Genomic DNA, 23,046 nt, shown 5'->3' with positions numbered 1-23,046 from the left:
TAAAGAACCCTCCTACACAAACACACCTCAATAGTTAGGACAAGCAATAGTTGTTAAACAAGTAACTATTCATTGTAATCCTAGTATATTATGACATAAATGGTTGGCATACTTCACTATTCAAGAAAATGAACCTTCTAGCATTGTTCTGTCTTTTTTATCGTACCAACTTTGATTGTCTTCATGTCTATCTTTAAATTCTGAAATGGGCCTTTTGCTAAAAAGCATATATGTGTTTATTGCTGTTATTTAGCTAATTAGGTCTATAAAATGAAGGTCTTAGGGTTGACACGGTGGCATTGCAAGATAATCCTACAGTGCCAGCATCCCACATGGACACCAGTTTAAGCCCTGGTTACTCTACTTCCAATCCAATTCCCTGCCAATGGCCTGGGAAAGCAGCAGAGGATGGCCTGGGTTCTTGGAACACTGTAGCCACATGAGACCTGGAAGAGGTTCCTGGCTCCCAAATTCAGACCAGACCAGCTTTGGCTATGGCAGCCACTGGGAGAATGAACCAGTGGATGGAAGATCTCGCTCTTTCATTCTTTGTCTCTTCTTTCCTCTCTCTCTCTAACTCTTTCAAGTAAAATAAATAAATCTAAAAACAAACAAGATATCTTAAAAGTAAATTTCTCTAGTTACCATAACTCTCATGTTTGGAATATTTGGAAGCTTTTTACTTTGGGCATTGCTTTCAAAGATAAACAGAGATTAACAGAAGTTACCTTGCCATTGATTTTATGACATTTGATCAATGAAAAATGGTTAGACAGCAGCAACATCACAGGGGTCAATTCAGTAAGACATAGACACCTGAAAAAGTACACTATCACATTTTTAAAAAGCATGGTACCATGTATTACAAAGAAAAGTTTTTGCAAGAGAGCTAACTTCAGCTATTCAACAATGTGCTATAAATACCAATTGCATCATAGATTCAGGAACATGGTTATGACATTAGCTTTCTATATGTATGAGACTATCCCGGTCAGAACTGCATCCACAATTTATCCTAAAGCTTGGTTTACACTGAGCCACTAGGTGATTCTGGGGCTAAAAGAGGGTATAGGACACTATGTTAAAATGACATCCCTAAAGTGTCATTCTGCAATTTCTTTAAATCACCTTCCCATTAAGTTCTGTTTGCTCCTAGAGTTTTTCTATTTTCCACAAAAGAACAATGTAACTTCCAGAGTTAACACGTGGGTTTCAGAGGCAATCAACTAGAGTGCTGTTGGTTTTGCTTAACTCTGACACTGACTTCATCTTTCCTGTTAAGATATTAGACTAGCCACCTACGTATGACAGAGAGTAAACCTAGATTTAAAATATTTTAAAATTCCAAAACAAATAAGACAAAATTTTATTATTTAATGGGGGATGGGGTTCCCATATTTTCTGAGAAATATAACAGTCCTCAAAACAGGACATAGATGTATACCTGTAACATCAATAGTCTGCATTTTCTACAGAGATCCCCAGTGATTCCTCCACTACTTTATCCTAAGGTACTGGAATGTAAATCAATTGAGACACTCTACACAATAATTTGAGTCTCTTCTCATTTTTCATTTTATTTTTTTTTAAAAAAGACTTAGGATATGGTAAGAAATTACTAAGTTACATTTCTTAAAATCTGTTGAAGTGCTACAGTAATGGAATAAAAAGAGTTTTAAAAGCTCAATGTTTATAGACATATTTGTAAAAAAAAAACTGAATCAATTAGATGACAAATAATGTTGACACATACCAGGAAGGAGTTTAGGCAAGGAAAGGCACATAATTTCACCACAAGAAGTAAAGACCATATTTGGAGGCTAACGGCTAAAGCTTTAGATCTTGTGGTAGTTTTCCCAGCTGAAGGTTGTTGGTGGTGGACCCTTCTATGTGGTACTTGGAACAAAGAAAAGCGGTTAGAGAATTTGCTCTGGAATCCCAATGTGATGTGAAGAGGAAGCACTCTTCAAAAACCTGGTGTGAGGACAGAAGGGCAAAAGCTCAGAGTGGCTTGGTAGCACTCAAAGTCCCAAGACAGAACTACACAAATAATATTAACCATCTGGTCTGGCTGAACTGAAATTCCTGCAGTTATAAAATTTAAGTAAACATTGTATTTTCCACCTCTTTCCTCTTAGACAGACACAGTGCAGCTATAATCAGCTGCCACTTTAAACCTCACAGGAAAGCACCTGCCGAAGCCTTGAGAAAGCATCTTAGGTAGCTTCCCAATGTCCATGAAGTTCCAGACTGAAAACAGCACTAACGCCACTGGCTGCCTGGCTATCTAAAACGCTGACCTGAACAGGAAGTTAGCGCAACGACCAGAGGTTTCCCAAAGAAATTACCAAGTTTCTACTCCAAAAGACATAACTATTTTACTGCTAACAACATCAGCAGAATCTGTTCTGGGTCAATTTCCCACTGCCAATTTTCTTTCACAAATATGTGCCATGTCTCTACCCCTTTCTTTGTGTCTTGAATCTGAATTTAAATGACAGAACCACTCAGAATAAGCCACGTATATTTCAGTGGTATTGTTTAGTAGTGTATATGTATAAATAAAATGGATCTTCTGGGTAAAATGATAAATCCACAAAAAAGATTAAAATCAAAAACTGGAAAGAAAGCCAGGAAGAATATCGATATTAAAAATTAATTTAAAAAAGCAACTGTAGAGCAGGCAGTTTCTCATTCACGCCACACGGTATGCCTTCATTAAGGTGTACTCTTTCCGGTTGGTGTGAGCAGCCCAGATGAAGAGGGCAGAAGCCATGAATTGTAAGGGAGCTGAGACGCAAGCCAAGCAGAAGGACCATCCAAATTCACCAGACACATTCTCAGGCCGCTCCAGTTTCTGGTGGAGCAGTTCAATTCCAGCAACATAACAACTCACTGAGCCCAGTGTACAGAGACCTTAAGGGGAAAACGCAGAAAACAAAACATGTCTAGGTAAGAATTCTGTCAAGAGCTTTCAAGTAATTTAAGAGCAGTTGTGAATGTTAATGAATCACAACCCTTTGGGACCTAGGGACGGGGAAGATGGTAAAAAGTAAGTATAAAGGGGTCTCAGGACGGGGCGTCTCATGCCTGGATCCCGGACAGCCGCCATGTGCTGAGCTGTCCCCGGGCCTGCTGGTTCCGGGGGCCGCTTCCTTCGGGGTGAGTAGACCGAGGGGGAGGCCTTCCGGGACTGGGCAGGCCCGGCACCCACCCGCCGCCCTCATGGGGTGGTGAATGGGATTTGGGAGGGGCGCGACCTTGGGCCTGGGTTATTTAAACCTCCAGCGCCTCCTGGCAGCTGGTGGGTCTCAGGACGGGGCGTCTCATGCCTGGATCCCGGACAGCCGCCATGTGCTGAGCTGTCCCCGGGCCTGCTGGTTCCGGGAGCCGCTTCCTTCGGGGTGAGTAGACCGAGGGGGAGGCCTTCCGGGACTGGGCAGGCCCGGCACCCACCCGCCGCCCTCATGGGGCGGTGAATGGGATTTGGGAGGGGCGCGACCTTGGGCCTGGGTTATTTAAACCTCCAGCGCCTCCTGGCAGCTGGTGGGTCTCAGGACGGGGCGTCTCATGCCTGGATCCCGGACAGCCGCCATGTGCTGAGCTGTCCCCGGGCCTGCTGGTTCCGGGGGCCGCTTCCTTCAGGGTGAGTAGACCGAGGGGGAGGCCTTCCGGGACTGGGCAGGCCCGGCACCCACCCGCCGCCCTCATGGGGTGGTGAATGGGATTTGGGAGGGGCGCGACCTTGGGCCTGGGTTATTTAAACCTCCAGCGCCTCCTGGCAGCTGGTGGGTCTCAGGACGGGGCGTCTCATGCCTGGATCCCGGACAGCCGCCATGTGCTGAGCTGTCCCCGGGCGGCCAGTACGCCATTTGGTGCAAGGCTCTGCCTGCTGGCCGCCCGGCCGGGGAGCTCTGGGGATTTGGTTCTTTGAGTTTCTCCAGTTTGAACCCATTGTGCTTCTTGGACCTGAAACAGGCAGTAACTCTTCCTTAGCAAAACTTTAAATCACTAATAATTCTGAGTACCAAATACCAGTCATGCAGAAGCTAGGGCTTGGGGCCTGTCTTGCAAAAGTAGCTCCAACAGTTGGCCAATGTGTCAACTGGTAATGGGACAGAGTAGATTAGGCACGACTGAACAAACCTTAGCCCACAAGTAAAACTAGAAACCAGGAGGGAGCAGAGGTCTTGCCGAGCTAGGTTCTTGTACCTGCTGGTCTGTGGGAGCCAGGGACGCTAAGCCACAGTGTCTAAGGCAGAGGTCGGGACAGGTGAGGAGCTGTGCCAAGCTGAGTCAGAGCATCCATTGGCAGGCAAGTGATCTATGGCTGGGAACAGACCCGGTTGGGGAGCAAAGGGGACAACCCTAGCTGGGCTGAGGTTCCCACCAAGAGGCGTGTGACCTGGAAAGGGAGCTGCGTTCTGATCTGGAAACAGTTGTAGTCTCCCTTGGCACAAGTGTGGACTGGGATTGGATGCACCGAACCGGGCCGGACCCCGACTCCCCCTGGTGTTCTGGAGGACCAGGGCAGATGTGGGATGGACCAGGCAGGGTCTCAAACCCCTACTGAGCCATGTGTGAGCCAAATGTGGGTGTAGACAAACCATGGCTGGGCTGGAACATCCAACAGCAAGAACCAGATTGGGTGGAAGGCCAGACAGGAAAAGCCACAGTTCCTGTTATTACAGGAGGTGGACTGAGTAGGGTTGGCTCATGGACCCACTGGTAAGCGTGAAACCTGGCATTGGGAGAGGTTCTGATGGAGGAGCCTGGGCAACTCCTCTGGCAGGACACAGACCAGGCAGGTAAACGCAAGAAACATGATAGGAAACAGCCCAGAAAAGGCCATGGAAAGCTACCCACTGGCATACAATTGGCTGATGTGGGGGCAAGACCAGGCTGAATCTGTCCACATTATCCACTGGCAAATCCAGGCACCAGTGTGGGTCGACCTAGGGTTGGTCGCAACAAAGACTAGTGCACATTATGGAATGCCGAGGTGAGGTTGCCTGTACTGGAAGGGACCGCAGCGCCCTACCAGCCTGAGAACAAGAAAGGAAGTGGGCAGAGCCGGCAGGGGAATAAGGGAGGGTTCCCTTGCAGGACAGCTACTTCCGCAGGAGAGCATGGGCTGGGATGGGGGCAGACCAGACTAGGCAGAGCTACCACACCTGTGCGCCTCATGCGGACCAGATCAGGGAAAAGCCGGGCTGGGCGGATTATTCCTACTGGTGCAAGCAAAATTAAAGTGGGCAAGGGGTGTTTGGGCTTAGACGCAGCATCAACTGGAATCTGGGAGTGGGAGAGGCCTGGGAGGGAAATAGTGGGCTCATCCTTCTTGGGTTACCACTTTCACAGGACATAAAACTAAGATAACTAAGATAGCGGCTGGGGTGGAATGGGGTGTGGGACAGACTGGATTACTGCTACACTTATTGGCAAACCAGGGTAGGGAGTGGGCCTGGTGGGGGTTATTGTGGGTCGCTCCAACCTAGGCTGCAGCTCCCGCTGGTTTATGTGAGGACCAAGTATGTGCTGGGCAGAACCAGGCTGGACTGCAACACCCATTGGTTCCAGTGGAAGTCGGGAGTGAAAACAGAACCAACCCAGCAACTGCAACCACCAGCTGATTGGAGCGATAGACGGTGCCAGGCCCTGTACTTGTTAGCACATACAAGAAGTTTCTTTGGAGATCTTCCTAATCTAAATGCTGGACTCAGAACCCTAACGAAGAAAAGAGAGAAGACAGAACAGGTCAACCAACCATCTCAGCTATGATGGACTATGTCAATCAGTTGATTTTTCAAAGATCTCATAGTGCTTGGAGTGGCAAGATTGACAGCGATTCATGACTGTGGCAATATCAAAACCACTTGAGCAAGAACCTCAGAGCATGCCCTACATCTGGGACCTGGGGAGGGTGGGAAATTGGGTGGGCCTTCTCCCTTAAATAACCCCCTTTAAACATGAAGGTAACAATATGGAAAACATACTAGTATTATCCACTAAAAAAAAAAAAAAAAAAAAAAAAAGTAAGTATAAGGACCAGACCTACCTGCAAGGAGATGGAGAATGCCTGTGGCAATGGTGGGATACAGGCTTCGGCAGATGCAAGCACACAGTCCAATTAAAGCCCCAAAGCACATCAAACCCAGACTCACAAAAGGCAAGAGGAACTGGCAACGCCAAAGATCTGATTGTAAAAGAGAGAAGGAAAAGAAATGGTACTGCACTTCCAGGACATGTTTTTCACAATAATAATTACTTTTCTATTATTAAATAATTTTTTAAAGATTTACTTATTTTTATTGGGAAGTCATTTTTTTTATTATTGTAAAGTCAGATATACAGAGGGGAGGAGAGACAGAAAGAAATATCTTCTGTCTGCTGGTCACTCCCCAAGTGGCCACAATGGCTGGAGCTGCACCAATCTGAAGCCAGGAGCCCAGAGCCTCTTCTGGGTCTCCCAAAAGGATTGCAAGGGCCCAAGGCTTTGGGCCCACATCAATTGCTTTCCCAGGCCATGAGCAGGGAGCTGGATGGGAAGCAGGGTCGCCAGGATACGAACCGGTATCCATATGGGATCTCAGTGTATGGCACGTGAGGACTTTGGCCGCTAGGCTACCATCATGGGCCCAGAGGGTCAGATTTACAAACAGGAGACAAAGATCTTCTATCTGCTGGTTCACACGCCAAGCAGCGTGCAACAACCAGAGCTGAGTCAATCAGAAGCCAAGAGCCTGGAGCTTCCTCCAGGTCTCTCACATGGACACAGGGTCCCAAAGCTCTACTGCTTTTGTAGGCCACAAGCATCAAGGATATGAATGTGTGCACGGTGAGGACTTGCCTCTAGCCTACCACACTGAGCCCCACTTCCATATTCTAATTGATCTTTTCTCAAAAAGAAAGTAGTAATTTTGTATGAAGGCCACTTTCCTACAGCACATGGTTCAAAAGGACGCTAACTGTGCATGGTAAAAGTAAACGGTCACTACTATTTACAACAACAACGTACATGCCATATAATATGTGTTCTGTATATCTTTGTCTATTAATCCTCCCCACCATCTCTGGAAGTACACATTATTACAATTTCAATTTTAGTATTGAATAAACTAAGGCAAAAAGCATAAACAGCTTATGCAAAATAACAGTTAAGTGACAGTCAAAATTTAAAGCAAAGACAGTCTAGTTCAACATATAACAACTAGGGTCTTTGTAGGATCTAAAAGTAATGGTAAGTGAATGGTGTTTGCAAGGCCATTACAAATAAATAAATAAGTACAACAAAGTTGATATGAAATATTCCACTCAATAAATGATAGTTTTAGGGACTAGCAGTGTGGCACAACATATAAAGCTGTTGCCTGCAGTGCCTGCATTTTATGTGGGTGCCGGTTCAAGTTCTAGTTACTCCACTTCCCATCAAGCTCCCTGCTAATGTACTTGGGAAGCAGTGAAAAATGACCCAACTGCTTGGGCCCCAGAAGCCACACAGGAAGAACTAGGAGGATATCCTGGCTCCTTGCTTTGGACTGGTCCAGCTCTGGCCAATGCAGTCATTTAATGAATGAACCAGCAGATGGAAGATCTCTGTTTCTCCCTCCCTCTCTCTGCAATTCTTCCTTTCAAATAAGAAAATCTTAAATAAATAAATAAATAAATGGAAGTTTCAATGATCATAAATGCCCCCATCAACATGGCAAGCTGATGGCCTTTAACATTTCATTGCTATTAGTACATTATTGCTATCATTCTTAGACAAATTCTTCCTTTTTTTTTTTTTCAATCTTAGGGATAGTTTTACTTGGAAACAGCCTTTTCTTCTAATTAAGTTTTCTTCAAATTGCTAGATAATTAACTTCTTCCTCTGCAATCTCACAAAAAAAGAAAACCTGAACACTGTGGGTTACTGAAAGTTTCCTCTCATAACACTCATTGTCCCCAGGCAGGCTCCACTGGGATTCCACAGCCCTAAAACTGAAGGTCAAACTCAAGACAGTATGAGTCTCAAGGACAGCCTGACCATCAGGGAACAATGCTCCTAATGAATAATTCCATTGTAAAAATCTACACTTTTCCTACTATACTTGATGAACACTTTTGGAAGTCCTGATCCTGACTGACTCAGCTGGAACCTGCAGCTAACTTTTTTTAGCCTGCCTGCCTGAACTTAACCATTGGAAATGTTTAATTCAAATATAGATATTCAAGAGTTACTACTAACGTTTTAAAATTAGTCTACCATCAATCTTCTGGAAGTCTGTATTCCACTATCCAATTTTATTAGCTGCCTCCCTAAAGTTCAAATCACAGAAACTTGTTAGTTATCTACCTCCTTTCCTGTTGTCCATTGAACACAAGTCACTGGGATACTGCTCAAGATTTTAGTTTATTTTTTTACAAATTTGAAAGTGTTATAGAGTGAGTGGGATGGTCAATCTGTTGGTTCACTCTCCAAATAGCCCAAGCATCCATGGCTGAACCTGGCTGGACCAGATTCCTGCAGCCAGGAACCTGGAATTCCATTGTCTTCCAACCTGGGTGGCAAGAGCCCAGGTACTTTGGCCACCTTCCATTGCTTTTGCAGGCACATCTGCAGGGGCCTGACTGGAAGTAGAGCATTGTTTGAAGTAGAGCATTGATTGTTGAACTAGAACTCACAGGGGGTGCCAGCCAATCTGGCAGCAACTTAACTCATTGCATCAGAATGCGTGCGGATACCTGGGGATCTCATTTTTACTAAGCATGGCTACTAACTACTACCTCAACTTGCTCCAAAAGCCAAGTTGAATAAAACAAAAGTCATTTCCTTTCTGTCTCAATAGTTTTACTGAAACAAAAATACTCACAGGTCCGAAGCAGATCAATTCCACTATTGTGGTTTCCTGGGTCAACAAATTTCTCCATGAACTGCTCATTTAGTGTGAAACTCATACATTTTGTAACCACATCAAACGACTCTGGAATAAGAACAATGATTATTTAGTTTCCATTGCAAACATTTAACAATAATCCCTTTTAGTAATTAGTTTCTGAAATAAAAGATGTTGTTAAAAAAAAAAAGAGGTCACCAGAGAGTCCTTTGGTTTTGCCCTAACCAAGAGATCTCACAAAAGCCCAAGGATGCCCTGACTGAGATGTGGACACACAGAAGACAATGAAACGAGCAGCAACATAATGACAGAATAGAAAGGTAAGAAGAGAAGGGGACAAACACTGAAACCAACAGAAGCTTTAGCTCTCTCCCGCCCCAACTAGTTAGTCAAGATCACTATTTCATGAAACAATTTCACCCATCCAGCTCCTCAGACAAGAAATTTTCCAGTCATTCTTATCCATATAAACACCATCTGGAAATACTAGAGATTTTTCCCTCAAAATACATCAATCCAGCTGTTTATCACTAACTACCCCAATTAAATATTTCTCACATGAATCACACTGTTAGCATCCCAGCCATTGGCCTAGCTTTTATCTCTGCCTCCTCGTCTATTCTCACCTCATCAGCCAGGGTAACCAGATCACAGTGTTAGACTGCTCTAATTACCTTCCCACTGTTCTAAGCAGGCCCTACCCCAAAGGCTTTCCAATGTAGCCCAGAGCAGATACCAACTCATTATACCTAGCAGGTGGTGCCCTGAAGGTACATCTCTGCCAGGGTACCAACTCTTTTTCCTACTCCACAGCAGCCTAGGGCCTTCCCTGATCGTCCCTGAAAACTTTGCAGCTGCTCCTTCCAACCTAAATGTTTGCAAACCCCACCAACTACCTGTGCCAACCAACCATATGATTAACTCCCTCATGTGATCTTTACACATCAAGTCTTGATCGTTTTATCAATGATCCCTTTGAAAATCCTAACCTATGCCTACCAGTGTTCCCTGCTTTTATTTCCAAATCTTTATTTCGTTCCATTTTTCTGTACTATATCATCTTCTAACACACCATATAATTATGTATATTGTTATTACACTTACTTATTCTGTTTACTGCCTGCCACCTTTACCATTCTAATGAGTGTTAGCTCCTCACAAGTAAGGATTTGTTCTCCTATGCAACACACATCTGGTGAATAAGTGACTAAACAACTAGTAGTTTTATAGTAACAAGTACTCAGTGACCTCATAAACAGAACTGAACACTTTACAATGTATTTTTAACTGACTCCCTCTCTTCCTTTTATATGACTTCTCTCCCTTTAGATACGTATCATCTGTTTGATACATGGCAAACAAGCCTATTCTGTGATCTGAAGATAATGCGGCACCACTAAGAGGCCAACAACAGTAGCCATATGTAAATCGTGAAACTGTCCCTCAGAAAGTGTTCTAGAAATTCAAATGTACAGAAGTTAGGGAGTAGAAGTGGCACTGAGGCAGGATCCACAAATCTGCTTACATCCAACTGCACAATCACAGACCCCATTATGTTATCAAGCAGGTAAATGAGAGTAGAGTGACAACAAGAGCAATACCTGTCCTTTCTGGAGGACTGTACCAGTGTGTGTTTTTGGGTATGGTGATACATCGTCTCCACAGTCCCACTGTGCCATTGTATCGGAAAAGTGCATCGTTGTAAGTCTTTTCATCAGCCTCATCGCTAATGAAGTCTTCCCAGAGGCTTTTATTCAAATCACTCGAGTTTTCTTGGACTGGACTTCGATACTCATACCAGAAGTCTGTGCCAATCGAGGCTGCCATGTAGATGGTGGAGATGAGGCTAAGCACACAAGCAATTACAAATGCTGTAGCAAAACGGTTATCCATTCTGGCATTCAGAGTGCTCTGTTGAAAAGGTGAAGAAAAAAAGAAGACAAACGAGAAAGACTCCTTAGAATGGAATCATGTCAAATTCATCCTTCACACTACTCCCCATCCCTTGGTTCTACGATGTAAAAAATATATACATATTCAAATAATATATATTAAAGATATATAAAGGAAAGAAAGAAAAAAGGAAGAAAAGGCAAGCAAGCACATTCTTAGTTCTTAAGCAAAACTAATTCCCCACAAAAGTACTTATGGAATGCTCACATACCCAGGATGCTACGGAGACAGAGGTCTTGTTCTCTAGTCTATCACCTGCATACTAAAACAGACAACACTGAAATGGACATACACATTACACATACACACAGACATGCCCGTGTCAGCAGTGTACCGTGCGCACAGTGTTCATCAGAGGGAGCATGAGGTGTTCTGGGCTGGGGTGTGAAAAGGCACAGGAGAAAAGGAAGAGTGGAAATCGGCCTGTCCCAGTTTCCTCTCAAGAGGGAAGCCTCCCAAAACAAGGGCAGGAGTCAGGAGCTATGCGAGAGAGTTGACAACATTTGCTAAGTCGGAGGCAAAGGCTTTCCTGCATGTTCAGAACAGTAAGAAAACACTAACATACAGTAACGCTGGCTATCCACCGCCTCCACCAACGCCAGATAAGCCCACCTGCTTTCTGCTGCCACATTATTTCACTCCTGTCTTCCCTCCATTCCTACTGCACCTGAACCTCCTCACCTGATACCCTGCTGCCTCCCTCAAGCCTGGCTCCTAAAACCTAGGGATCCCTCCTCAGCCGGAAAGAGAACCGCGAATTAAGACAGAAGAGATATATTGCCGAGGCGTGGACAGGGCTCAGGGGCAGCAGTAAAGGGCCGCAGTCAATGACTCAAGGCGGATCACGCTGAGTCAAGCACTGCAGGTGCACACGGTGACCGCAGCGAACACCTCAGGAAGGTGTACCAAAACAGGCACGCCACACCGGGAGGCTGAGTTTGGGGCGATGGCAAGTGACTCAGGCCAGATCAGGGCGATTGCAATCATTAACGACAACTCCAGAAGTGGTGTTTCTATTTTGTTTTTGTTTCTAAACCCCCTTTCATCCTAGGGCTCTGCAATGACCTCGTAGGGTCCTGGGCCGGGGGCGGCGCCTCGCCCCTGGCCAACGCCAGCCGCGGGCCTCCCGGGGCCGGGCCGGGGCAGCCCTGCGCGGACCCCCGCCCCCGACCAGGCCCCTCCCCAGCCCGCGGCCCCACACACGCCGGGCCGCGCCCACCAGGAAGCGGGCGACCCCCGCCCCCCGACGCGAGCCCCGCTCACTCACCGCCCATCCTCTTGCTCCGCCAGCTGCACCCTCTAGCTCGGACAACAGCACCCTACTCTCCCCGCGCTTCCTCTGACGCACTTTCCTGCAGAACCCGCCCCCTCCATAACTCCCGCGCTTCCGCCTCCGCCTCCACCCCGGGCCTGGCCACAGCCCCTGGCCGAGGGGGCTTGTGGGAGTTGTAGGAAGGACAACAGGAAAGCCGCCGGAGGAGGCCGTTGGCATTCCTGGTGCCGCGCGCGGTGTGCTATGGGGGATGTAGTTCGCTGTGGGCGTGTAGTCTTGCCGGAAGATCCAAAAACGTCAGGCGAGGTGCTTTCTGTCCTCGCTCGCTGTGATCTTGACCGTCCTAACTCTGGGGTTAAATTCAGTCCTCTCAGTATCCTACTACCGTATCCCCAGATATGAACGAGCAACAGTTTTAGTTTTGAAATACGAATCCATTTTCTTCCCTCTCCCTTAATCTCCCATTGTACATTTGAATCTTTCTGGCTTTAATTAAATTTAGGCTAAGAACGATGTGATCCAGCAAATGGCAAACATTTAGAATGTATTGACATTATTTGGCTTCATGAATGGCATCCCTTGGCTTCATAAAATTTGCAGTTACCTCCTAGTTAATCTGGAAAAAAAAAAACAACTGAGGACTGGCGGTATCTTATAAAATGTGAATGAAAATGTGTTGCTGATGTGCACCCTGGGAGGAAACGCGTGATTACTGATTCACGTGGTCGGGTCAGCTGGGAGATCAGGATTGAATTACTCAATTCAGCTTCTGAGAAAGGAGCAGGAGGTAGCAGTGTACCTGGAAATTTCTCTCTCTCTGTCTCCTCTCAAATCCCTTCCCCCTCCATCCCTTGCTCAAATAAATGAATAAATGATTTTTTAAAATGTGTGAATATAACGTGAAAGAGTCTGAAGTTAGGGAAATTAACTAAGAAATATTAGGTCCATGGGCTGCACTGCAGATGTGGGCTGACTGGGAAAGGTGGAAGCCTCCAGCTCAGCTGACCTGTCTTCCAAGCCCTGTAGCCTAATTTGCACTCTGCGGTTATATTTGTTTGCCTTTGTCAGTGAATTAACATTTCTACCCAAGTACATAAAAAATAATGTAATACTGCAACATTTAAATAATTCTTGATTTTCACTACAGCATCTAATCAACAGAATTTTGTCAGAGGCACTAAAGGAGGCTTAGAAATGTACTCACAGATTAGGAAATATCTTCACCCCTTGACCTTCATCAAAAACCCCCCACTTTCAGATCTGCATAAAGGAGTGTGGTCAGTAACTCCAGGTAAAATGAGAAGTCTGAAAAAGAGAAGAACCAACCTCGGTTCACAGAGGAAATGAGACAGGGCAGTCACTGACTTAGGAACCTTCAATCAGGAGGTAAATATCCTCAACTTTGTGACTTAACCCTTACATCTAATGAATGTTGGACAATAGGATTGGTCCTATGTAATCATTGTAAGTATCATATTAGAAAATAATTGTCAGTTGCCCAGCACAGAATTTGGAATTTTATAAAGAGCATTTAGATTTTTGGTCTTTGCAAACATTTGTTGAATACCTATGATGTTTGAATGAATTCAGTGGAAGCAGCTTCCTGAAGCTCTACAGCTTCCCCTAGGGCTGGAAATAAGTTACCTGCAGAGCTGGGTTAAGTGTCCCTACTGGCTAAGAGCAGAACATTGCCCAAGGATCAGGAAAGACTTGCCAGGAGCCATGCCTCTGGCCTCCTGCATCAGCCCTGCCCCAGAGAGCCCGAGGCCTGGGCTCAGTCACACACAAGTGGTCCTGAGAGGAAGGCAGCTGTTCAGGGAGACTTGCAAAGCAGAACATTGCCTTTAACTCCGAAAGTCTACTGAATGCTCAGAAAGCAGACACAATCCACTCACCTACTGAGTGTGGACCTGGAAACGCCTGAATGTTTGAGGTTTTGACCATCCTGAGTCGCTGCAGGTAGGAGATCTGAAGTGCCTTACCATACCCAGTTCCACCAAACAAACCACAGTTCTGGCTTATCTCTAGATCTTTGGGCTTTTCTAATTTCTATTTATACTTGCTTGTCATCTGGGTGTATAAAATAAACACTAAGTTCATGGAACTAAATTTATGCTTTTGTTTTGAATTCTGCTGTATGAGAAACTACAGTTGACCTAACATATTTTTAAAAATCTTTAATATAATTTATGCAACTAGGAGTAGATTTTAGAATCTGAGTTTGAAAGCAAAGTTGAATGAGATCTCTAGTTTAATTCTTTTAAAATATTATTATTTATTTGGATGAGTTAAGGAGGTGGATAAAGGCACAGAAAGAGACATCTTCTATTGGATGGTTGACTTCAATAGCCACAATTGCCATGGCTGGATCAGGTCAAAGCCAGGAGCCTGGTACTCCATCTTTGTCTCCCATGTGATTGGAAGGCCCAAATATTTGGCCCACTTGCTTTCCTAAGCACATCAGCAGTGAACTGCATGGAAGTAGGAGCAGCCAGGCCTCAAACCAGTGCTCATGTGGGATACAGGTGCTGCAAGCCTCACAGGGGCCTAAGCCACAGTGGCACAACACAAGCCTCTACTGGTTTTGTTGTGCCCAGATTTTGCGATCCCCAGAAAATCATCAGGAGTCTGAAGTCATGCAAACACATAAAGACAGTTTATTCAGGTTAACCTAGGCTCCCAGCCACCATCCTAACACCACCACACCAACCCAGCAGGGCTGGGGGAGAGGGATGGCTGCAGACGAGGCTGTAGCAGAAACAGCAGGAGCAGAAGAAAAACAGAGTGAGATTGAACAGGCTGATTCCATATGATTATACAATATGATTGGTCAGTTTATCTGTTAATTTTCAAAAAGAGCAAGTTGGCAGATTTCTATTGGTGGATTTGAAGGAAGCAACTTTTGAAAAGTACAAACTGATGGGCTATAAGGCAGTGGGTCTTATCTACACCACAGACCTCCTCCCTGAGGCCTCTGCCTACGTGACCTGCCAGGTGTCCTGCCGGGGTCACGCAGGCTGTCAGGCCTGGAGTTCACACAGCCCCCAGCCAGGCAAGTAAGGCAGAAATCACAAAAGCAGAAAACACTTAGGTTCTTCAGTTTCACTTGCTAAAAGTGATTCTAGTCTAAGCACATAAGCACTTTAATTACACTACATTGTAAAATGAACCCAATAATTGGAAATCAGGTGTTAAGTGGGTTTTATTATTTTTTATTAGTAATATAACATTTATTATAACTTGTTATAGAACAAATCTTCACATAAGAATTTTTTAACACAGAATTCGCTAATATACTTTAGTATGAATTTGTTTTTTAATAGTTCTTATCAGGAACTAAGAATCATGTTAAGCAAGCTATTTCTACATTCACTATGTTTTTTTCATATAGCTTTGTGCTGGTTGTTTTCTCTAAAACATAGAAATACATAAAAGTTCTGAATTTCAACCAAAAATCAACCTCAAAATATGTATCAATCTTTTAATTTCCTTCTGCCAGTTGATCATAGAAAAACGACAAAAATTAGTTAAGGACAAGACAAACAGAAAAATCCATCTAAAACGCCTCCTATCCCATTTTTTGAATTTCTGTGTTGCAATTCCTGTGAAGTGCCATCTCCAGCTAACAAGCCACAGTTAGAAGCATGCTTCTGAAGGATAGTGAGCAGAACACATGTGGATGAGAAGCTTAAATTAGTCTGTATGATCACCATGCGAAGGCTTTGTTGAGCAATCTCATTCTGGGTCCCAAAATCTTCAGTAATAAAATAGTTGTATTAATGATCACTAATATAGCTTGAAGCTCTAAAATTTTATCATTCTGTTGGAAGAAGAGCTATAAGATATTATTGCCATGGTTCCACAACCTTGGCGCTTCATTGCTGAGTTTGTGTATCTTGCAGCTCTAGGATAGGCAATGTATGTGGTGAAGCAGAGATCGTGAAAAGCAAAAGATCAAAGAGAAAGAGACTGTATGTGTTCTGATTATCAAAGACAGCAACATTCTTGTTTCAAACAAGAGCAGCAATCACAGGGAAGGCAGAAAGCATGAAAGAAAAAAAATTTTTTGATATCTTCCGATTTTTATTTATTGGCATAGTTATAGATGTGAACTTTCAACCCCCCAATATTTTTTTTCAAAAAGTAATATTCATCACAGATAAGGAAATACTATCACTGATTAGTTTTAAATTAGAAAAAGAAATCTACATTGGATAGATCCTTCCTCATTACAATCCATCACACTTATTATTAAGTTGTGGTGGAAACATTTTCATATTTACTATTTAGAGAATTAGTACTAATTTAATGAGAAGTGCTCAATGAAACAGTCTACATTAACAAAAAAAATATGCCATCCGAACTTAGAAACATCTCTCCAAATTTGTTTATTACATAACAAGGATCCTGGGGTTGAATGTAAAATTGGAACTAAGAAGTTTGTGAAAAATTCCTATTCTTTGAAATGCTTCAAAGTTCAAGTTTGGTCATCCCAGTTCACAAACATTTACTGATCAGCTATTTCATGTTAGATACAGTGCTGAAGTGCAAGGGACACCAACAAAAATAAACAATGTTTCTCATATTCAATTTGAATCCACTATTATAATGAAGTTTATCTTATATGTTCCTAGAATTGTGACATCATTGCTGTCTATGTAAATATAAATTATCAAGAGAAAGTAAAGGAAGGAAATCTGATGTAACACATTATTTAAAAGTTTATTTATTTATTTAATTGAAAAGTGGAATTAACGAGAAAGATCTTCTATACATTGATTCACTCCCCAAGTGGCTGCAATGACCAGGGATGGGCCAAGATGAAGACAGGAGTCAGAAGCTTCTTCTGGCTCTTCCATGTTGATGACTGGGACACGGGGACTTAGGTCATCTTATGTAGCTTTCTCAGCACTTTAGCAAGCAAGTAGATTGGAAATGGAGCAGGTAGAATTTAAACCAGCATCCATATGGGATGCCAGCACTACAGGTAGTAGCTTAATTGGCTGTGCAAGCCCCCAAATACTTGGCAAGAGGCAAGATTACATATGTATCACCATGTAGTATTAAATTGTCCTAATAACTGTGAAAACAAAAAATAATCATTGAACTCCCGGGGTATAATTTTCTTAAAATGGATTATTTAAATTATTGTACACTTTACAAAATTCAAGTAGGCAATAAATAAGACTAGATATCCTTCTAGAAAATGAACATAAAATCACTCATAAGATTGATGAGAAATAATCTGCTTCACGCATTTTACAGTCTATTCTGGAAATATTGAAGGAACATGTGTGAACAGAAGGCTTCCCATTTAGGGATCTCTTCTGTGTTACATGTAGATAAACTGACCGATCTCTTCCTCATGTAAGGGCCAGAAATACTGACTGGAAGAAACTGAAGTGATATTGCTACATTACAACCTACCTGGGGAGCTCTAGTCTTACTCTTCATCCCATCTGTGAGACAGCGGTTGCCCACCCTTGCTATTACCAAGTACTAAATGATAATGGACTCACTCGAATAGTCAGGACAGTAGGCAAAATCTTATTCTTGCCCCATCTTCAACATCTAATCCAGTTCTGAACGTATCTCAAGGAATTGGACTATTTTGAAAGTAAAGTCTAGAACTCTAAATTAATTCCTAAAACATTTTTACATGGACTGAAAGACTTCATTTCTACAAAATTCAAGTTCTGAGACAATTTTTAAGATTTGTTTTATAATTAGTCAAAATATTAACAGTGCATAACATAAATTCAGTCAGATTAGTTAAAAATAGGTTTAAATTTTGTTTGGTTCTAACCTTTGTTTAGTATGTGTTAAGAGTCATTTTGGATACTTTCAAGTCTCAGATTTGATTCCAAATCGTTCTGATGCAGTTGTTCCAGCAGTTGGTTGGCAGTTTGTATTTTAGTAGATGTCATGGTTGACCCTACCATGTGTAATGAAATTTGGCATTCATAGGTTCAAAACAGTGACTATGAAAGTCTGAACAGAGCCTTAACTGGGTAAGTCCCATATGCTAAGAGTCCTTAAAAAATTGCAGATAGGCTGTGCCTCTGAAGTTACTGATATTCAGCTCAGGGAGTGAAATACCAAATATTAGCTTTGTGAAATGTGTAAATAAGTAGTTTGTAAAAGCAATGTTTTAGAAGTCCTAAGAAAAGACAAAGGTAGAAACAACTGCTTCTGCAAGGGATTGGCTGGCAAGTTGAGTTTTATCCTGAGAAAATAATTCTTAGGAGGTGGCATTATGCTGTCATTCAGTTACTAATATCTATAGAATTTCTTTTCATCACCCTATTTAATCTGCTTTTTCAAATGATGATAGAACCCCTCATGCAGCTGGCTATCCTCACCTATATCTCAAAGAGTAAGTGAAGCTGTACAAATGACCATTACACCCACTTGTTTAGAACAATGACCTACCCTACTTTATCTAACCATCTTTTATTGTAGGTTCTGTCTTAAAATTAAACATTGTATTTGAATTTTTGAAATTTCCATACTTTTTTGTTCATTTGCTCCTTTTTTGGAGCTTAAAACATGTAAAAACATTGTTTTTCTTACTTAAATCCCAAGATACTGTGGATCTGCGATGCATATTTTCAGAGTGTGGCACTGTATCGCTAAACAGCCTGCTTCAATGTAGTCACCTATTATAAAGCAAACCATTTTTACAACTGCGTCAGCTTCTCAGAAAGTAACTTTTTGAGAAAGTTGCAGGCTAGCAACTTTTGAACCTGAAAGAAAATGTAAAGACTACTAAATAAACACATGTTCAAATATTTATAAGCTTGTTCCATTTCCTAATATTTCATATTTTATATTGAATTCCTGATATCATATGAATATGAAAAAATAATTCTGAAACAAAAACAATCTAATTGGTTGCAGAGTACAGAATTTTAACAATACAATGAAATACAATTACAAGTAAAGAATATATGTATTTGATACTATAGTATACACTTTGAGTGTTTAAATATGTACGCTATGCTGTTCGTCTCTTTCAAGTGAATATTGCCCTACTTCTAACTGTTTGACAAAACCAATTATTGTATGAAATAATTGAGGCTTACCCGTTGGAGAAGAGTTTGTCCCAGAAATGACAAAGTTGTTAATTAGTTTCTATGATTTGTGCTCTTTATTTGGTAAAAGCTATGCCCCTCGTGAAATTCAATGAACTCCACAGAGCAGCCTGGGGCCTTGGAGAAGAAGAGACGTGCTGGTGCTGCCCCTGGTGAGCAGAGTGCTCGGTCCCTCCCTGGCCTGGACTCACTTGCCTGACACTGCCTCAGAAAACGGCAGGAGAGAGCTGCACAGGCAGGGTCATTCTCTTCAACATACTCATCACTGAACTGAAGTCAACAAAAATGACCTCAACCATTTAACAGTTGTGTGTTTATCAACAGGCACACATCCTTCATTATGGTAGTAGTAGTAATCCGAAACTGGAATTTTGCAGAATAAGTAATATAATGGGAAGGAAAGGAGGAAAAAGAGGGTGCAAGAGAGCCTTGGTTCATGTTAGCTTAGTAAAGAACTGAAATGCAGTCAGTTTCACAATGTATTACTTTCTGCTGTGGTCTTCAGTACAGAAAAGGAAACATGCCACCCATCAGCCTTTGGCTAAGATCAAGTGAAAAGAAAACCTATGAGCAAAATGCAGGATAGAATCCTTTCTGTGTCAGCCTGTTTTGGGGATGTTTTGATTGCACTAAAAATCTTGCTTTTTGTGAACCCTGTGCTGGCAACTCCATTATGCCATCATCTGATGCAAGTATAACTGTTCTGTTACCAGGTCAGCGATTCCCAAGTGGCAGGTGCTGATGTGTGGAGATCCTTAATAGAATGTGAGGACCCTAAAGCTAAATATATATATGTTTTCAGAGAGGACAATCTACTGGTAAAGGACAACAATTTGGGGGTTAGGAGGAGAAAAGTCTCCTGTTTGAGATGTGTCCTCTAACAAAAGGGAATTTAGCTGACTTAAAGTAGCAGACAGGAGGTTAGGAATAGCAGCATTTGTGATTTTTAAAACTTAGGTTGTTAAGTCACATAATTAGCAACAACGCGCTGCCGTTAGACCACACTGAATTAATCTTTGTTTCTGAATCACATCTAATAAATTAATATGTTCGAAGCATCAACTATATGCATAGTTCTATGGCTGCTGCAGCGGAATTGTTTAAACCGTTGTAAAAGCACGAGGCAGGCTCCCAGCCATTTTTATATGTTAAAAAAACCTTATTAAATAGGATTAATTATATACAAGATGGAAATACCAAATGCGGGGCCCTGGAAAATGGTGCAAAATGTTTTGAAAGCATGCATGTGTTTTCATAGTGGGCATTTTCCATGAACTTCTTGAAGTTCTCTCAGAAAATGAGAAGACTCTCATGCCCTAATTATAATCATGAGGTTTGTCACTTGGAAAGCTTAGTTCACTCTTTAACTTTCCTCATGATTCAGCAAGGGCATAAATAAGAATCTCTTCACCTTCATCATCTTACAATTCCAGAAGTACAACAGTGTCTAATATGAGCAGTGGAAGACTAGAAAAATACTCAGGGTCAGAAGAGCAAAGAAGGTCTTTGAAGAAGGTGAGGAAAAAAGTCAATTCACTTCTTAATTTCTAGACTTAACACGTTGAATGCCTTGAAGAAGTCAAAAAGCAACTCAGTTTCGTGAGCAAATGCAAATGAAGAAAACCACGACCACAACTAAGCAACACCAATCAGAGTGGTGTTCCTGGTAGGCCCTTTGTGAGGATTGGTGAAAACTGTAATTTTTAATGTTTTCATGCTTGTCCACAATCTTTACAGAGACAAAAAAAAAAAAAAAGGAAGGTACTGTGTATATATATATATCTAAGAAAAAAAAAAAAAAAGAAAGAAAGAAAGGTCCCTTGTGACTTCTGAAATTCACACAGAAACCTTCTAGGTAAGGAAACTTACCAGACTGGCACCTGATCTTGGGTGATGGACCCAGAAGCAACACCGCTCTATCTGGATTATTACTATGCTACAAACTCAAACCCAGATATCAAGGACACAAACTCCCATGTTCCCTACACGTCTGTCTTCCTTCCCATCTTTTACACAGCAGTGTTTCTGACTGGAGTGTTGGGGAACCTCGTGCTCATGTGTGCGCTCCATTTCAAACGTGGCAGCCGAAGACTGATCGACATCTTCATCGTCAACCTGGCTGCTTCGGACTTCATTTTTCTCGTCACGCTGCCTCTCTGGGTGGACAAGGAAGCATCCCTAGGGCTGTGGAGGACTGGATCTTTCCTGTGCAAAGGCAGCTCCTACATGATTTCGGTCAACATGCACTGCAGCGTCTTCTTGCTCACTTGCATGAGTGTTGATCGCTACCTGGCCATCCTCTGTCCCACCACTTCCAGGAGATACAGGAGGAGGGACTGTGCGTATGGAATCTGTGCCAGTGTCTGGATATTCTCCTGCCTCCTGGGATTGCCCACCCTTCTGTCTCGGGAGCTCACGCTGATTGATGATAAGCCATACTGTGCAGAGAAGAGAGCAACATCAGTCAAGCTGATGTGGGCCCTGGTGGCCTTGATTTTCACTTTTTTTGTTCCCTTGTTGAGCATCGTGACCTGCTACTGTTGCATTACAAGGAAGCTGTGTTCCCATTACCAGCAGTCAGGAAAGCATAACAAAAAGCTGAGGAAATCCATCAAGATCATCCTGATTGTGGTGGCAGCTTTTGTGTTTTCCTGGCTGCCCTTTAACACGTTCAAACTCCTGGCTATTGTCTCTGGCCTGCAGCAAGAACTGCACTTCCCTGCAGCCTTCCTTCAGCTGGGCATGGAGGTGAGTGGGCCCCTGGCCTTTGCCAACAGCTGTGTCAATCCTTTCATTTACTATGTCTTTGACAGCTACATCCGCCGGGCCATCGTGCGTTGCTTGTGCCCTTGCCTGAAGAGCCCTGACTTTGGGAACAGCACTGAGACATCGGACAGTCACCTCACTAAGGCTCTTTCTAACTTCATTCACACAGACGATTTTTCCAGGAGGAGGAAGAGATCTGTGTCACTCTAAAACGAGCTGTGAAATGTCAAGTTTTGTGGATGGGTTAGGGACTTAATTTTCATCAACAACAATGAAGAAAAATATTATTACAGGGTATGTATTGCTTCATAAATGCAAGGAACTGTTCATCTTGAAACAGAGGACTAAAAAAATCCCTGTGCTGTGGAAATCATAACGTTAAATGTTATTATTTTTTTTTTCAACCAAATGGCCTCATTTGACCCTGACCAATCAAATCCAAGCAAATCCCGTCTATCCTTGAACTTCTAGATTAAGGCTGCTGTGTGGACCAGTTTCTGTCTTCATGACTGTTAATTCAATCTTTTAAGAACTGTGAATGCTTTATACACACCACACATCACACTGGACTCCCAATTGGACTACATTCAAAAGATTCTGCCCAGTTTCATCTAGAGAAAAACACAGTGGCAGTGCAGGTAACAAAAATAAATAAATAAATAAATAAATAAATAAATAAATAAATAAATAATACATCTGCACTCTAACGACTTGTTCCTGACTTCTAAGCTAGATTTTGACCTCAGTCTAAGGTTTTGTGTAGTGGTGCTTCATTGTCTTCCAGCATTACCTTTCATCCCGGGTGCTTTCACAAGAGTTTTGGACGAGCAAAAAGTTCATGGAGATAAGATCATTTTATGTTGTGTTTATGATTTGTGACTTAGCCTTCTAGAGTATTATAACATGTAAGCCTAATAAGCCTAGGGCAAGGATTGACCTGTATTTGCCTTATAAAACACACAGGTAGAAATGTATCTCATAATGATGATGCCGTTTTATTACACCCTTTGTTTTCATTGCCTTTGTAAAACAGTATTTGACCTTACTTTAATTAGATGTTTTTGAAATGACCCACTCATCT

General features: G+C 42.6%; 2 protein-coding genes across 4 annotated transcripts; one reads left to right on the top strand and one right to left on the bottom strand.

Annotated features, from left to right (window-relative positions):
• Window positions 1–1,106: 1,106 nt before the first annotated feature.
• Window positions 1,107–12,181, bottom strand: CLDND1 (claudin domain containing 1). 3 transcript variants are annotated; one of them, XM_040980599.1, is made up of 5 exons: window positions 12,100–12,181; window positions 10,481–10,790; window positions 8,856–8,966; window positions 6,059–6,196; window positions 1,107–2,916 (listed from the first exon to the last, which is right to left on the bottom strand). In XM_040980599.1, exons 2-5 carry the CDS (start codon window positions 10,770–10,772, stop codon window positions 2,696–2,698), a joined length of 762 nt encoding a protein of 253 aa, XP_040836533.1. In that variant the 5' UTR covers window positions 10,773–10,790; window positions 12,100–12,181; the 3' UTR covers window positions 1,107–2,695. The 3 variants fall into 3 exon arrangements, with proteins under 3 accessions (XP_040836533.1, XP_040836532.1, XP_040836534.1); XM_040980598.1 differs by lacking the exon at window positions 12,100–12,181 and adding an exon at window positions 11,044–11,064; XM_040980600.1 differs by lacking the exons at window positions 6,059–6,196; window positions 12,100–12,181.
• Window positions 12,182–21,061: 8,880 nt separating this feature from the next.
• GPR15 (G protein-coupled receptor 15) lies at window positions 21,062–22,666 on the top strand. The gene has a single exon (XM_040980597.1). It carries the CDS (start codon window positions 21,093–21,095, stop codon window positions 22,173–22,175), a length of 1,083 nt encoding a protein of 360 aa, XP_040836531.1. The 5' UTR covers window positions 21,062–21,092; the 3' UTR covers window positions 22,176–22,666.
• The last annotated feature ends 380 nt before the right edge of the window (window positions 22,667–23,046 follow it).

This window comes from Ochotona curzoniae, unplaced genomic scaffold, assembly GCF_017591425.1.
Source record: "Ochotona curzoniae isolate NIBS_2020 unplaced genomic scaffold, NIBS_Ocur_1.0 contig_3498, whole genome shotgun sequence".
Lineage (NCBI taxonomy): Eukaryota > Metazoa > Chordata > Mammalia > Lagomorpha > Ochotonidae > Ochotona > Ochotona curzoniae.
Note: the sequence above shows the minus strand (reverse complement) of the source record. Positions and strands in the feature narration are given on the sequence as shown.

Bases quoted from the DNA above. Each gene is read 5' to 3' on its own strand.
- CLDND1 (XM_040980599.1), bottom strand. From the start codon at position 10,772: ATGGATAACCGTTTTGCTACAGCATTTGTAATTGCTTGTGTGCTTAGC. The intron at 6,197-8,855 runs GTGAGTATTTTT...TTTTACAATCAG, and splicing joins AATTGATCTGCTTCGGACCT to ATCTTTGGCGTTGCCAGTTC. The intron at 2,917-6,058 runs GTAGGTCTGGTC...TTTCCCCTTAAG, and splicing joins CATTCTCCATCTCCTTGCAG to GTCTCTGTACACTGGGCTCA.
- GPR15 (XM_040980597.1), top strand. From the start codon at position 21,093: ATGGACCCAGAAGCAACACCGCTCTATCTGGATTATTACTATGCTACA.